Here is a 15,577-nt window from a genome sequence, read left to right on the forward strand (position 1 = left end):
CAATCTCTGTAGGAACAACAGAGCAAAGGCCCTTTGGCATAAGTGTGCCTGGCATAGCCACTCAACAGTAAGCAGGCATGATGTCTAAAGCAGAGAGCAAGGGAGAGAAGAATTGGTTATTAATAGGGTACAATAGCACCTTAAAGGACACTGTGAAGAGTTACTGTGAGAAGAGAAGCCATTGGAAGCCACTGGAGGGGTTTAAGGAAAGAAGCAACATGATCTGACTTCAATTTTGGTAGGATCACCCTGGCTACTATATCAAGATTACAGTGAAATAGGCAAGTACAGAAACAGTGAAACAAGTTAAGAGGTTAGTGTGAGAATGAAGCAAACGATGATAACAGTAAGAGCAGAGATAGAGCAGAGAAGCCCATGTGGAATGTACTGTTTCATGAAGAGCTGGCAGGTCTGCTAATGATGTGGGATGTGGGAGAAAGTAGGGAGCTAAGGATGATGCTGTTTGCTGGCCTGAGGAAGTGGATGAAGGGAGCTTCCCTTTACTGAAATGGGAAAAAATAGGAGAGGAACAAATGAGGAAGGCATAAAATCACGTTTGGTATAGAACAAGGGTCAGAACTTTTGTCTGCAAAATATTTTTGCCTTTGATCTACGTCGTAACTACACAACTCATCACTATAATGCAGTCATGGCAATATGTAAATAGATGAGTCTGTCTGTGTTTCAATAAAACTTTATTCATGGACACTAAAACTTGATTTCATATAATTTTCACATCGTGAAATATTGCTCTCTGTTGATCTTTTCCAACCATTTCAAAATGCAAAAATTATTGTTTGTTTGCAGTCATAGAGGCTAGATTCTGTTGGTGGCCCCCTGGTATAGAACACATTTAGTTTTCAGTGATACAGTCTGTGTCTTATAACAGTGAGTTCAGGGCTTTTGCTGTAATACCACAATTATTCATGTGACATGGGAAAGGGCATGTTTTCATTACCATTACACAATCAGCTCAGATTTTGACATGAATTACTCAGCAAGCTAAACAGTGATTTTTTAAGAGTGTTTACTCCATAAAATAGAAAGCTCTATAATATACAACAAAATATTATCAAATTTACCAGCACTTGATGTACAACCAACTTCTCAGGAATATACACACAGAAATTGAGTAATACCTTAAAGGTATACAGAACCTTCACTCCAAAGTTAGAAACAGAAATGTATTAGCACTAAAAGGTATGAAAGCTCAAGATTAATTATTGTGGGGGGAACAAGAAAACTAGAAAAAATAAACTGTGAAACTGACAGAATGCTTTTTCAGAACAAATAATTGGTCTTCTCCAGGGAGTTTCAAATGTTCAAATTTGAAACTTAAGCTCTTTTTATTTTAATAGACTCACTTTAAAAACAAAAGAGTCAGCACCTAAAAAAAATATTCTAACAGCATAGATGTGTAGCTAGAAAAAAAACTGAAAAAATTTAACAGAGGGACAAGATGAAATATTCCTCATACACTTAGTCAAATAACAGAAATTTTTGAGTCAGAGCCTCTCATATTCTAGGGAGCCCAAAGGCAGCACAATTATACAATCAGAACAAATAATGTTTTTAGAAAACCATCTTTAAGAAGTTGACCCTGACTCTCAATCCACTCAGTGGCTTATAAATGCTGTGGTTAGGATCAAGTAGCCTTGGCAACTGTCGAACCCAGGAAAGTCTCTGGGTGGCAGTTGGTTTATTAACTGCATAATCATGTTAAGTTGCTTCCAATCTCTAGGCTTCACTTTCCTCATCTGTAAAGTGGGGATAAAGATATCTACCCCACATAACAGTAAATGGAAGAATATTTGTAAAACCTTTAAAAGAGTGCCCGGTCCAGAGTACTAAACGCCCAATAAACAGAAATTAAGAGATTCTTAAATATGATATGCAAAAATTATCTCCCGTGTTTCATAAAGTTTTCAGTTAGTTTGGAATAAAAAACTAGATGGCTGAAAAAAAATGCCCAAACCCTACCCTTTCACTGACTTTACCAATACATTTAGGACACATTTAGCACATCATACCTTCTCGAAGGCACACTGAGGGTTTCTGCAAACAGCAGGTTTGCAGATAACAATATCACCATGGCAACGGCAATTCTGGCACGAATCGGGCTTCCAAATTGTGGCATCCTGCAAAGAAGCATAAGCTCTGAGTTAAAAACGGATCAGTCAAGGTATGAACACACAACAGCACCTTCAACAGCCCTACAGCCTGAACAATTAAAAGGCAAAGGAAAAGTCACAGGCACGCATCGTGCTTACTGGGTACTGATTAAATCTCGAGAGGCAATAAAAGCAGTATAATCCATTTCACCACAGTCAACCCACGTAGCCCACGACAAGGGCATGCAGCAGAGAGCTCTCGATACCCAGAGTAAAAACCATCGATTGACCTGAAACGTCAGGGGGACAAGCTGCTCCCTGACTTGAAGTTTCTCTTTGCTCTTAAGCAGCAGAAACCTTCAGAGCCTGTTTAAAGGAAAATGACACTTGGACAAGCACTAGCCAGCATTTTCTAGCTCTTTACTACTACACACTTTAATGCTCATCGGAATCAAGAAGGACTGAGTAAGTAGTTCAATGTTTTTAAGGCAGATCAACCAACACACTGAGTGGCTATTACGTGTCCAGCTGTATGCCAGGCATAAGGGGGTATAAATAAAGCACCATCCATAGGACCTCACAAATTATTTTGGATTATGCACATGGGGATATTAAATAAACAAAAATAGACGACACTATGTTAGTTCTCATGAAATTGAAAAGCAAAGTAAGCATCATAACAGAAAAGTAAAACTGGGCTCAGTGCAAAAAGGACTTAGAAATGTCGTTCCTATTTCCCACCTTCCATCATGCTGAACCCGTATTTCAATGTGTCCATCTGAAGCACCTTTGAGTACAGAACCCACAGAGACCAGTCTCTGTCCAAGGCTGCTTGGTTGGCTTCAAATTGACCCTACTGAAATATATTTTCTCAGAGATTTCCTAACCTAATTTCCTATTTTGTATGGGTTGAAAAAGCCATACTGTTGGCTGAGTTTTGAACACTGCCTCTTTTAAGAGGGCTGTCTGTGTTATTCTCTGGTTTAAAACTATAATGTCTCTCACCTTTACCTCTGGTGGGATAAAGCACAGATATCTACCCTACATAACAGTAAATGGAAGAATATTTGTAAAATCTTTAAAAGAGTGTCCGGTCCAAAGTACTAAACGCCCAATAAACAGAAATTAAGAGATTCTTAAATATGATATGCAAAAATTATCTCCCGTGTTTCATAAAGTTTTCAGTTAGTTTGGAATAAAAAACTAGATGGCTGAAAAAAAATGCCCAAACCCTACCCTTTCACTGACTTTACCAATACATTTAGGACACATTTAGCACATCATACCTTCTCGAAGGCACACTGAGGGTTTCTGCAAACAGCAGGTTTGCAGATAACAATATCACCATGGCAACGGCAATTCTGGCACGAATCGGGCTTCCAAATTGTGGCATCCTGCAAAGAAGCATAAGCTCTGAGTTAAAAACGGATCAGTCAAGGTATGAACACACAACAGCACCTTCAACAGCCCTACAGCCTGAACAATTAAAAGGCAAAGGAAAAGTCCCAGGCACGCATCGTGCTTACTGGGTACTGATTAAATCTCGAGAGGCAATAAAAGCAGTATAATCCATTTCACCACAGTCAACCCACGTAGCCCACGACAAGGGCATGCAGCAGAGAGCTCTCGATACCCAGAGTAAAAACCATCGATTGACCTGAAACGTCAGGGGGACAAGCTGCTCCCTGACTTGAAGTTTCTCTTTGCTCTTAAGCAGCAGAAACCTTCAGAGCCTGTTTAAAGGAAAATGACACTTGGACAAGCACTAGCCAGCATTTTCCAGCTCTTTGCTACTACACACTTTAATGCTCATTGGAATCAAGAAGGACCTGAGTAAGTAGTTCAATGTTTTTAAGGCAGATCAACCAACACACTGAGTGGCTATTACGTGTCCAGCTGTATGCCAGGCATAAGGGGGTATAAATAAAGCACCATCCATAGGACCTCACAAATTATTTTGGATTATGCACATGGGGATATTAAATAAACAAAAATAGACGACACTATGTTAGTTCTCATCAAATTGAAAAGTAATCGTCATAACAGAAAAGTAAAACTGGGCTCAGTGCAATAAAAGGACTTAGAAATGTCCCTCCTATTTCCCACCTTCCATCATGCTGAACCCATATTTCAATGTGTCCATCTGAAGCACCTTTGAGCCCAACTATAGCACAGAACCCACAGAGACCAGACTCTGTCCAAGGCTGCTCGGTTGGCTTCAAATTGACCCTACTGAAATATATTTTCTCAGAGATTTCCTAACCTAATTTCCTATTTTGTATGGGTTGAAAACAGCCATACTGTTGGCTGAGTTTTGAACACTCTGCCTCTTTTAAGAGGGCTGTCTGTGTTATTCTCTGGTTTAAAACTATAATGTATCTCACCTTTACCTCTGGTGGGATAAAGCACAGATGCCATGATCAGGCACTTGCCTCTTTCCCGGGCCTTGGCCAATCTCTCAGTCCTGAGACTTTCATCCCTCACTTAAGTCGGCCACGCCATTGGACAGCCCCAGCCTCCCTAATCTGTCCCCACTCCTCCTTCACTTCCCCAGAGACAGTCTGCAAACCAGCATGCTTCTTTTAAGCCTCAACCTCAAGGATAAATATTTCCTATCCCTTAACCCTGCACCTCTCTCTCTCTCTCTCTCACACACACACACACACACACACACACACACTCAGGTGTGGCTCTTCAGTAATTCTCTGTGACCTCACTGTTTCCTGCATTCATCTACTTTCCTGTTAGCTTGCTAGACCAGAATGTAAGCCCTCAAAGCAGGCACAGTCCTTGGCTGGCTGGCCTCTGTAGGTTCTTTATAAACCAAGGTGCACAGTTCATTAAGTTGCTTAGTAAAGACACTTTCCTGCTTTCTAAAGATTCTCATCCTTTATTCCTCAGTCAGGCAAATGAAGTGTTATTAGAATTCTTTGGGGCAGAGTCAAAGCAGTGTCCAAGCTCCTGACAGGTCCTCAGAACACTAGCATTCGACTTGAACTGGATGAGCTGGGAAGCCGGCAGATGCTAGCAACAGACACTTTCACACCGCAAGGCTGAAATCACATGCAATGGTTAATGTTATGTGTCAACTTGGCTAGGATATGGCGCTCTATTGTTTGGTCAAACACCAACCTAGATGTTGCTGTGAAGATGTTTTGTAGATGTCGTTAACTTACAATCAGTTGATTAAGTAAAGGAGGTTACCCTTGATAACCTGGGTGGGCCTCATCCAATCAGTTGAAGGCTTACAGAACAAAACCGGAGGTTTCCTAGAGAGGAAGGAATTTGGCCTCAAAACTGTAACACAGGAATTCTGCTGGAATTTCCATACTACCAGCCTGCCCTACAGATTTCAAAATTTCAGACTCAAGACTGTAACTTCAACGCTTGCCTGAATTTCCAACTGGCCAGTCTATAGGCTTGGAACTTGCCAGTCCCCACAATTATTGCACAAGCCAAGATACATACGTCTTTTCTTGGTTCTGTTCCTCCGCAGGACCATATCTGACATACCAACAATGTACTGATTTACATGAATGTGCACAACATTCCCACGCAAAATGAAGTCATCCTTTTAGGCTGAGAAATGTTAAATGCATACATAACTTCTTAGGGAATGTGCTTCAGAAACAAAGTCATTTAAGAAATATAAAGTGCATCTGAAGTGAGATTACATTCCCAGTAGCCAATTCACAAAAAATCAGAATCGAAGCAAATGAGCACTAGAACCTGACTTGCAAAACCTCTGAATCTCTTTCTCTTTATTGTTATAGCTCATTCCTCTGAAATTGGCAATAGTGTGCCAACTATATTGACTCTTCACCCAAAGAGCAATGACAAGTGGGTGAGGAAAAACAAATTCCATCCCCAAGCACAATGTAATATATCTTTCCTGCTGATTTCAAGAAAACGATATTAGTTTCAGGATACAGATTAAATAAAAATGACAACTTCACAGAGGCAGCCACTACCATTTATTGGTCATTATCTTAGACTGACTAAGGCCTGACTCTTGGAGCAGGAAACACTGATGTAAGGAGGCACTTGTGGTCCTGGAGGAGGGGGCCTGGTGTGCTTTCCCAGCCTCTGCCCTCATGCCGGAGGGCTGGGCCCAGCAGAGAGGGACTTGGCTTACTGAACTCTACACAGTAGAGTTCTAAAAACATGGAATACTTTTTCACTTTCGTTCGTAGAACCACAAGTTTCCTCTATGTTAATTCAATGTTAAAGTTATCTGGGCCCAGGAAGCCTTCCTGAATTTGTTTAATATCTGTCTTTCCACCAGACTATGACTCTTCAAGGAAACAGATCTCTTCCTCTTTGTCCCCATCACCTAACACAGTTCCTGAGTGTTGGATGAATTCATTAAAGAATGACCCTGAGTACTTGCTTATCCTCAGGATAATATCTGTCCAAGTGAGCTGAGATACCCCAGTTAGGATGCAAGATGTGGATAATGCAATGTTTAAGTGATGTCACTACAAAATCCCCATAATGTAGAAGGTTATTACTTCACTCAATCAAACTATGTTTGAAGAAAAATTTCCTTCATCTAAGGCATCGGACTTGTCAAAAAAGTACTTATAATAATGTCCTCATAGAGTAAATAATTTATGGTTAATTTTATTTTTAAAGATTTTTTTATTGATTTTTAAAGAGAAAGGAAGGAAGGGAGAGAAATAAACATAGATTGGCTGCTTCCTGCACACTCCCTACCAGGGATCAAGCCCACATCCCAGGCATGTGCCCTGACAGGGAATTGAACCAGCAACCTTTTGGTGCATGGGACTACACCCAACCAACTGAGTCACACTGGCCAGGGCTATGGTTAATTTTAAATAAAGTAAGCCCTTTACCAAGACCTGGACAGATGGCCATATTTTTTTTTAGCTCTAAAACTTTAAGAATCAATTTCTATGGTCCCATAAAATTGCTTTATGACAGTAGGGATACGAGAGTTCCTCAATAGTTGAAACTTTGGATAAAGTCATAAAGACCAAAGAAATAACATTGTAAAATAAGTTTACAGGTTTTCCATGTTACTATTGCAATTCTCTCTTCCAATCTAACACACTCTGCAAAAGAAATAGTCTTAAAATTGTTTTCCTCTAGAATATAAATTAAAGGATTAAATTTTGACAAAACTAAAAAGCAATCAAAGTGTGACCTATTTAAACAGATTTTTATATTTTTAAAATATGTTACTAAAATGTTCTTGCAAATAATATAGTGCCTCCATCCCTAAATATTTTTTTCTTTTATTTAACTTTATTTTTATTGTTGACACTATTATAGGTGCCTTTCTTTGCCCATCTCCACCCAGCCCTGGGCCCCCCTTCCCTCTGGACAACACCATGCTGTTGTCTGTGCCTATGGGTTATGCATATATGTTCTCTGGCTAATCCCTTCACCTTCTTTCATCCACTCTCCCCACTCCCCTCCCCTCTGAAAGCTGTCCGTCTGTTCCATGCACCCATGCCTCTGTTTCTATTTTGTTCGTGAGTTTATTTTATTCATTAGACTCCACATATAAGTGAGAGCATATGGTATTTGTCTTTCTCTGAATGACTTATTTCACTTAGCATAATAATCTCCAGGTTCATCCATGCTGTCACAAAAGGAAATATTTATTTTTAAGTAATAGCAAGATGCTTCAATTAAAAACACACATGTATTTCACTTGGTTAAGTATTTACTAAGCATTTAATTAGTGCTAAAAAGAAACCAGGACTACATCCCTCATCAGTCCTCAATTTATGGGGGAAATTATTTATAATATTCTATAAGAGCAGTATATAAACTGTTAACATAAATTTTCTTTCATCTAAATGGTATACTAATCCCACTTCAATTATTGATTGATTCATCTCATTTTAAATTCCCTTGGTTCTTAGACCAAAAATGAGAAAGAAGGAACAACGTTCCCCCAAAGCAGTGCTTTCAAGTTATAAAGTAGTATGTAAAATATTCCTCTCTGTAAAAAAAAAATCAAAAAAAAATCACATGCATAGAAACAAAGTATGGAATTATGGAAACCAGTAAGTGAAGGGTAGTCATCCCTAGGCATGGATTCTAGATGATTTTTTTCCTTTGCTCTTATCCATATTTTCTATTTTTAGTAACAACAATACAAAATTTAGTGTGATTTTTTGCATATTAAAATTTCCCAGAATAGCATGACCAGTAATAATGGGTATATGTACTTATAAAACCTATTTCTTTAAATAAAGTATTTTCACAAAAATCTCAGATTTTCAAAGCCATCTCTAAGTAACTTAGTGTTGGGATACAGAGCTGATGAGAACCTCCCAGGTAAGAGGAGTTTGATTACCAGGACCCCTGGCTTCCCTAGGTGGGTGGGTAGGGATGGTTGTGGGTAGCTTTGGGCCTCAGTTGCCTATATACTAGTATCTTGAAAGATAGTACAACACTCTTCTTCTTCTTTTTTTTTTTTTTTTTGTTTTTTTTTTTTTTTTTTAGTTTTTTAGTGTGTTTTTTTTTTTTTTCCTTATTTCTCATGGATCTGCTGACATCAGGAATTACTGAATCTTTTTTTCTTATGTTAGGCCTTTAGTAGACCCAGATTTCTTGAGTCAAATGGGAGAACCCAGCTGGAGACAGTGTGTTGAGGGTACAAGTTTGGAACTACCTTGGAGGAGGTGGATGCTAAGTCTCCCCAACCATCTTCTGGGGAGCCTAGCGTGGTACTTAGAGCAAGCCAGGCTCCAAGGTGGGGTTTAGAATGTGGAGATGGCTTCGTGAAAGGATTGTCTTAGCCCGTGGCACCTTCTCTACTGCTTAAAAAGTTCCAGGGGCCACTTACTAGTATTTCTCTCTCTGACCTTATTTCCTACCCTCTTTCCCAGCCTTTTCTACCAGGCTGTAGCTACACTGGCTTTATTGCTGTTCCTGGAATTACCAAGAATGTCCCCAGCTCAGGGTCTTAGCACGTGCCATTCTCTCTGCCTGGAGTGCTCTTCTCCCAAATATCAACATGGCTTATTCTTTCACTGCATTCAAGTGGCTGCTCCAATACCACCTCCTCAGATGTATTTTGTTGTCAATCTAATCCTTTACTCTGTTTTCTTCCTAGCACTAGCCACCTGATATTATATTAGACAGTTGCTTATTTATGGTCTCTCTCTAGGAAAGCAGAAATTTTGTTATGTTCATTCACTACTATGTCCCTAATGCCTAGAACAGTTCTCACACATAATAGATGAAACTTATGTGATTGCTTAAAGATAATTTTTAAATATAACGTTCAAGAACATAGGTAGAATTGAGCTTTGGAGTACAGCAGGCATGGGGGAAATGGAGTTATTTAAAACCACCTACCAATATATGCTAGTAACAGGGAGCCATTGATCTACACCTAAGCTATTCCCAAACTTTCCTGCACTCAGTGAGGTTTTTAAAAATTAACTGTGCTCCCTACTTATCCTTCAAAGCAATAAAAGGGCCATACTATTCAACTGGGCCTCATGTATTCATTTCTGGAGGTTCATTTTTCTTGACAAGTCTGGTTTTCAGGAAAGATAATCCATAAAAAAGGGTTCCTTGACCAGCTCCAGTTCAGGCATGGAAATAATGGTTCTTGTTTGGAAAGGCACCATAAAGAAACGAATCAATAACTTTCATAAGGTTATTTTAGAGTTCAATTCTTTTCCCAAGTGCCCTTCCTCAGACAGCTTAGATAAACAATACCTTTTTCATTTGGTCTCATTTTAAAGTTCATATAAAGCTCCTCATCCAGACCCAATATAAAGGAGCAGAGGATACTTATTGTTAAGAAAAGATATGAGTCCTTTTACATTCTCTCCTTTTAGGAGGAGAAAACACGTATTAATGTCAAATAAAAGCAAAAAAGGCAAACCACTTCCTGTTTGAAACCTATTTCAAAGACTTGCTCCACATAACACCCCCTTATGGAGTTTCTTGTTTTCCACACCAAGGACCTAAGTAGTTTCCCATGTCAGCATCCTGGAGTGATTAGCTTGTACCTGATCTCCTCCTCCTGCTGTCTTAAAATGATAAATCTGAAGGCATCAGCTATAAGAATATCATTTGGCTACAGAAAGAACAGCATGAATCACAGATGAAAAGATAGTTGCTATATATAACTGAAAATGTCTTTGTTCAGTTGCTGACAAGAGACCCTGAATAGCATAGCAAGTTAACATCATGTTCTTGCACACGTGTCTTCTTAGAATAGTGTGGAAGCACGGGTGGTGGCAGGGAAAGGAAAGGGAACAAGCTACCTCCAGGGGCCGGTCCTTCTGGTCCTCCACACACTTATGATCTCACTGCTCTTCCCAGCATCCTGTGAACAGGGCATCACTGCCCTTATTTTATAAATAACAGAATAGGGTTGAAGAAAAGGGCTGAGTGCATTGTCCAGAGCACATCTAGCAATGAGTAGATCTGGGATTCAAACCCATCCTTTTTCTTCTGTGCTATATTGTTATCATATACTATCATACAATGAATGCCTTATATTGTATAGCAGTCTCACCATTTCAAATCATTCTTACTTCCACTTTCTCACTTTAATAGACCACAGGGTGAGACACACTGGGGCAGTGCTCCTAAATTTACAGAGGAAGAAACTATGAGGTTGAGTGACTTACCTGCCTAACATGTTCCCTGTGCTTACAACAGCACACTCCGCCCTCTTTTTTAAAAAATATATTTTGATTGATTTCAGAGAGGAAGGAAGAGGGAGAGAAAGATAGAAACATCAATGATAAGAGACTCATTGATTGGCTGCCTCCTGCACGCCCCACACTGAGGATCGAGCCTGCGATCCAGACACGAGCTCTGACCAGAATCGAACCATGACCTCCTAGTTCAGAAGTCAACACTCAACCATTGAGCCATGCCAGACGGGCCCACCCTCTTAATCTAACTTCCGAACATTCTCTGAGACTCAGCTGAAATATCACTTCCTTGGGAGGCCTTCTCTCTCTCCTGGACTAAGTCATTATTTCCCTGCCTCATGTTTCCAAAGCTCACCCTGCTTCCACAAAGCCAGACTCTTACTCCCAAGTTCTGTTTTGCATAGAAAAGAAAAAGAAGAAAGAAGGCCCTCTGGGTTCCATATCATTTGACATTCACATATTTTTTGTTTCTTCATATAATATGTTAAGATAGATATGATTATCATCCCCATTTTACAGATGAGAAACACAAGGTTCAGAGAGGTTAAGTAATGTTTCCAAAGCTTATAAGTGATGGTATCCATATTTGAACCAGTGTCCATTGGATTCTGAAGATTGTTTTTCCCACCATATCCACCTCTGTACCACAGCCCTGGTCTATGAACACAGGTTATATACCTCACAACTCAAGTAACCATGCCAATATGGTAGGGTGGATAAACTTGGGTTCAAATATCAATTCAATTACTTCCCAACTTTGGGGACTTGGACAAATCTCTTCGTTTTTCTGAGTTTCCATTTCCTAATATATAAACTAAGGAGAAGATAGGACCCAACAGGGTGATAGTAGAGATGAAATAAACTAATGTACTAGAATTTAGCACAGTGATGGCCCATAGGCAACACTCAATAAATGGTAGCTAGGAGTCTGGTCACATGCCACAATCTTAACCTGTTGATCAAGGTATTTTCTGTGACATAAGACTAGTTGTAGCATTTAGAGATTTAGAAAAATCCCTCCAGCTACCACAATAAGGGGAAGTTAACTTTCCCACCACTTAAATTTTTATAAAATATTCCAATATAGAGGGTTATACTTGTAGAGTGATATACAAAAAGGGGGGAGGGGGGAGTTTGGTGGGTAAATCTCTTCAAAATGTGGAATAAAATTAATTACCCAGTGAATATGCTTCACATTCCAAATTCTGAAGCAATGGAAACACAGGTTTAGTTCTGTAGCCCTTTTAATTTTCCATTTGTTCTAACACAATCCTGTTATAGTGAAAGCCCAGCAAAGAGCACCTCAATGACAAAATTAATTCCTAGAGATGTTAACCATATAAAAAGTTCTATAATGATTAAACAGTCTGTCTCATATTTCTACTTAAGCAATCCAGATACCAGGGAGACTAATAGAGCTTAAACTAGTAATTAACTTTTTTTCCCCTCTCTAACAATTCAGCTCTCAGACTTCATTTCATATTCCTAAGGCAAATGGAGAAAAAAAATTAAACATTCAAAATGCTTGCAGACAAAATTAAATTATAGCTATACCATTATCTCTTATATTAAAAGTATTTATTTTCTTGTTTTCCTCCTCCACTGGATCATTATCATTCATTTTATAATTAGTTGTTTACTGTCTCCATTCCCAAGAGTGAGAAAGATTTCTTTATATATAGGTGGCTTTGTATTCCCATAGTGAATGAAGCATAACAGGCACTGGTAGTGTTTTTACAGAGTGGATGGATGGATGAATAAGTAGATGGATAAATGGATGAATGGATATTCTTAAATTTAAATAATTGCTAGCTATGTTGTGATGTAATTGCTGAAAGTCAAACACAGACAACAGCACTTTACTCTCCATGCTGCCCTATAATACCTGCCTTGTAGCTGCAGTAGCCATTTTTAGTGCCCACTGTTTGAGATCTTCCTTTTTAGACTTATGTCTCAGTGAAGATGTTCGCTCTAAAAGAGCCCCTCTATTTCTGACTGAATGCCAGGTTGTCTGCCTGATGCCAGAGCTGTGTCATATCATCTGAAGCTCTGTTTCATGTCCTCAGTCCCTAACTTTTTATGCTAGCCAGCCTCTTGACAGTTGGCTAGGAAAACCGGCCATCCCGTAAATGACAACCAGGTAAAGTCACATCCTACAATGTCTGTTTTCAGGCCCAGCCAAGGCCCTGGGTCAAAGAATTCATTACTGGTGACCCAGCCTCACTACTTAACATAAAGCAAGCATCTACACAGGAGCTATGCCACCTCAAGAGGTATTTGAAAATTCGTTTTGAAGACTGAGTGTTGGGATTTATCCACTGACATTTAATGAACAGAAATCATAAACTCAAGATGCCATGAATAGGCAACACACTCCTACACAAAGAAAAACTGTCCCACTTCCACATGACTTTAATGTCCCACCAAACATTCATGTCAGTGAAAAATCTGTTTATCATTATTGACTACATATCCTAACTCTGTTTTACATATTAACACAAAGAATTTATTCAGCAGCAACCATGTACACTAAATTACTCGGGAACTTAACTATCCTGTAACTCAAAGAAAGATTGTACTTTATTTTGTTTCTAACTTTGTGAAGATAAAAGAAGAAAATAAAAACATATATTGGAGATCTAAAAATAACTATGAATATTTCATTAGGTAAGAAGTAGCTACAAGCATAATTAATTTGAAATTCTGGAACAGAAAAATACAAACAAATGAGATTAATTTTGTTGAACTGCATATTGGATAGCTCAAAAGAATATTAGTAAACAAGAAGATAGGTCAATTGAAAATATCTGAACTAAAAGACAAAGAACAAAAAATATAAAAAGGAGAAAAGAGCATGGAAAACACATGGAATGTGTTACAAGGTTTAACATATGGGCAACTGAGTTCTTACGGGGAAATAACAGAAAATGGTGGATACAAATTTTTGAAGAAATAATAGCTAAAAATGTTCCAAAATGAAGGAAAACATTAAGCCAGATTCAAACGTGCTATAAATATCAAGTAGAATAAATATAAATATCTAAGCACATCAGAGTAAGACTACTAAAAATAAATACCAAAGAGAAAAGTATTTTTTCCCAACACCCTGCTATTCTCCCTACCCTACAGCCCCTGGAAACCACTTTTCTACTCTCTGTTTCTATGAGTTTGTCTAATTTTTTTGTTGTTGTTTAGATTTCACATATAAGTGATACTCTGCAATATTTGGTCTTTCTTTTTCTGGCTTATTTCACTCAGCATAATGCCCTCCAGATGGATTCATGTTGTTACAGGATTCCCTTCTTTCTTTTAAAGCTTAAAATATACCATTTTTTTCTTTATCCACTCATCCATCAATGGGCACTTAGGTTGTTTGCATAAATAAAAATCTTAAAAGCCATAGATGGGTAGGAAATTATCGTCAAAGAAGAAGAATTCTAAACCTGACAGCTAAGTTCTCCACATAAACACACACACACACACACACACACACACACACACATATCCTAGGAGTTAGAAAACAAATCTTTAAAGTGGTAAATGAAAATAATCGCCAACATAGAATTCTATACCCAGCAAGATATCCTTCAAAAATGAAAGTGAAATAAAGATTTTTTAAATTAATAAGACCTGTGAAAATTTGTCACCTGCAGACCCAAACTAAACAAATAAAAAAAATACTATATTAAGTTATTTAGGCAAAAATAAAGTGTTGCTAGATGGAAGCACAATCATGTAGGAAAGAATTTAAAGTAACAGAAAGGACAAATATGTGGGTAAGTCTAAATAAAGAACTGTATGACACAAAAATAATAACATATTGTGGGATTTAAAATGTATGTAAATATAAAATGCATAACAACAATAACACATAAGAGAGTGAGGAGTAAATAAAGTGTTTTAAGGTTCTAGTATTAGCTGGGAAGAGGTAAATAAAATAATTAATACATGCTGTAATTTCTGGGATTAACCACAAAAGAAATATTAAAAGCATTTATAACTGTCAAGCTAATAGATAGGAACATAAAAATTATTGGATTGAACGAAAAGAAGAAAAGAGAGAGGAAAGTAATATAGGAAAGACAGAAAACAAATAGTAAGATAGTAGATAGAAACATTAAAGTATCATTAATTACACTGAATGAAAATGTTAAAAGATAAAAATTGTCAGACTGCATAAAAACAAGGAGTGGACCCCATAACATTGGAGTGCCAGTATCATAAAGTATCAACTTAATTTCTCAAAGATAAAACCCAATAAACATATTTGTATATTTGTATGTATTTATACCTCTGCCGCATTCAAAATAGGATTCAGAGACTAATTCTTATAAGAATTCAACTCATCAAGGATTTATTGAGGATCTATTATTGTGCTAAACAATGTGGGAGATACAGAGAAATACAGCCCAAACCAGATACAGAATATAACCCAGTCCCTTACATTTGCCCTTGAATTTTTTTTTTTAAATATATATATTTTATTGATTTTTTTACAGAGAGGAAGGGAGAGGGATAGAGAGTCAGAAACATCAATGAGAGAGAAACATCGACCAGCTGCCTCCTGCACACCTCCTACTGGGGATGTGCCCGCAACCAAGGTACATGCCCTTGACCGGAATCGAACCTGGGACCTTTCAGTCCACAGGCTGACGCTCTATCCACTGAGCCAAACCGGTTTGGCAGTTTGCCCTTGAATTTTAATTATAGTTGAAGAGCAAGACTTTTGAAGCAATTGGAGAACAAAGAAAAAGAATATAACTAGAGAGAGAACACAGTATGAAAAAGGAATTTTGGACTTAATCA

The 15,577-nt window shown here is 38.1% G+C and overlaps 1 protein-coding gene across 1 annotated transcript in view; it reads right to left on the reverse strand.

Annotated features, from left to right (window-relative positions):
- FRAS1 (Fraser extracellular matrix complex subunit 1) overlaps window positions 1-15,577 on the reverse strand; it is a 466,232-nt gene that overhangs the window by 299,724 nt on the left and 150,931 nt on the right. Inside the window, exon 3 of the mRNA XM_014544766.1 lies at window positions 3,398-3,505. Within this exon, the coding sequence (XP_014400252.1) occupies window positions 3,398-3,505 (108 nt within the window). The remainder of the gene's footprint in view (window positions 1-3,397; window positions 3,506-15,577) is intronic.

The sequence above is a fragment of the Myotis brandtii genome, unplaced genomic scaffold, assembly GCF_000412655.1.
Source record: "Myotis brandtii unplaced genomic scaffold, ASM41265v1 scaffold111, whole genome shotgun sequence".
In the NCBI taxonomy this organism is placed as follows: Eukaryota; Metazoa; Chordata; class Mammalia; order Chiroptera; family Vespertilionidae; genus Myotis; species Myotis brandtii.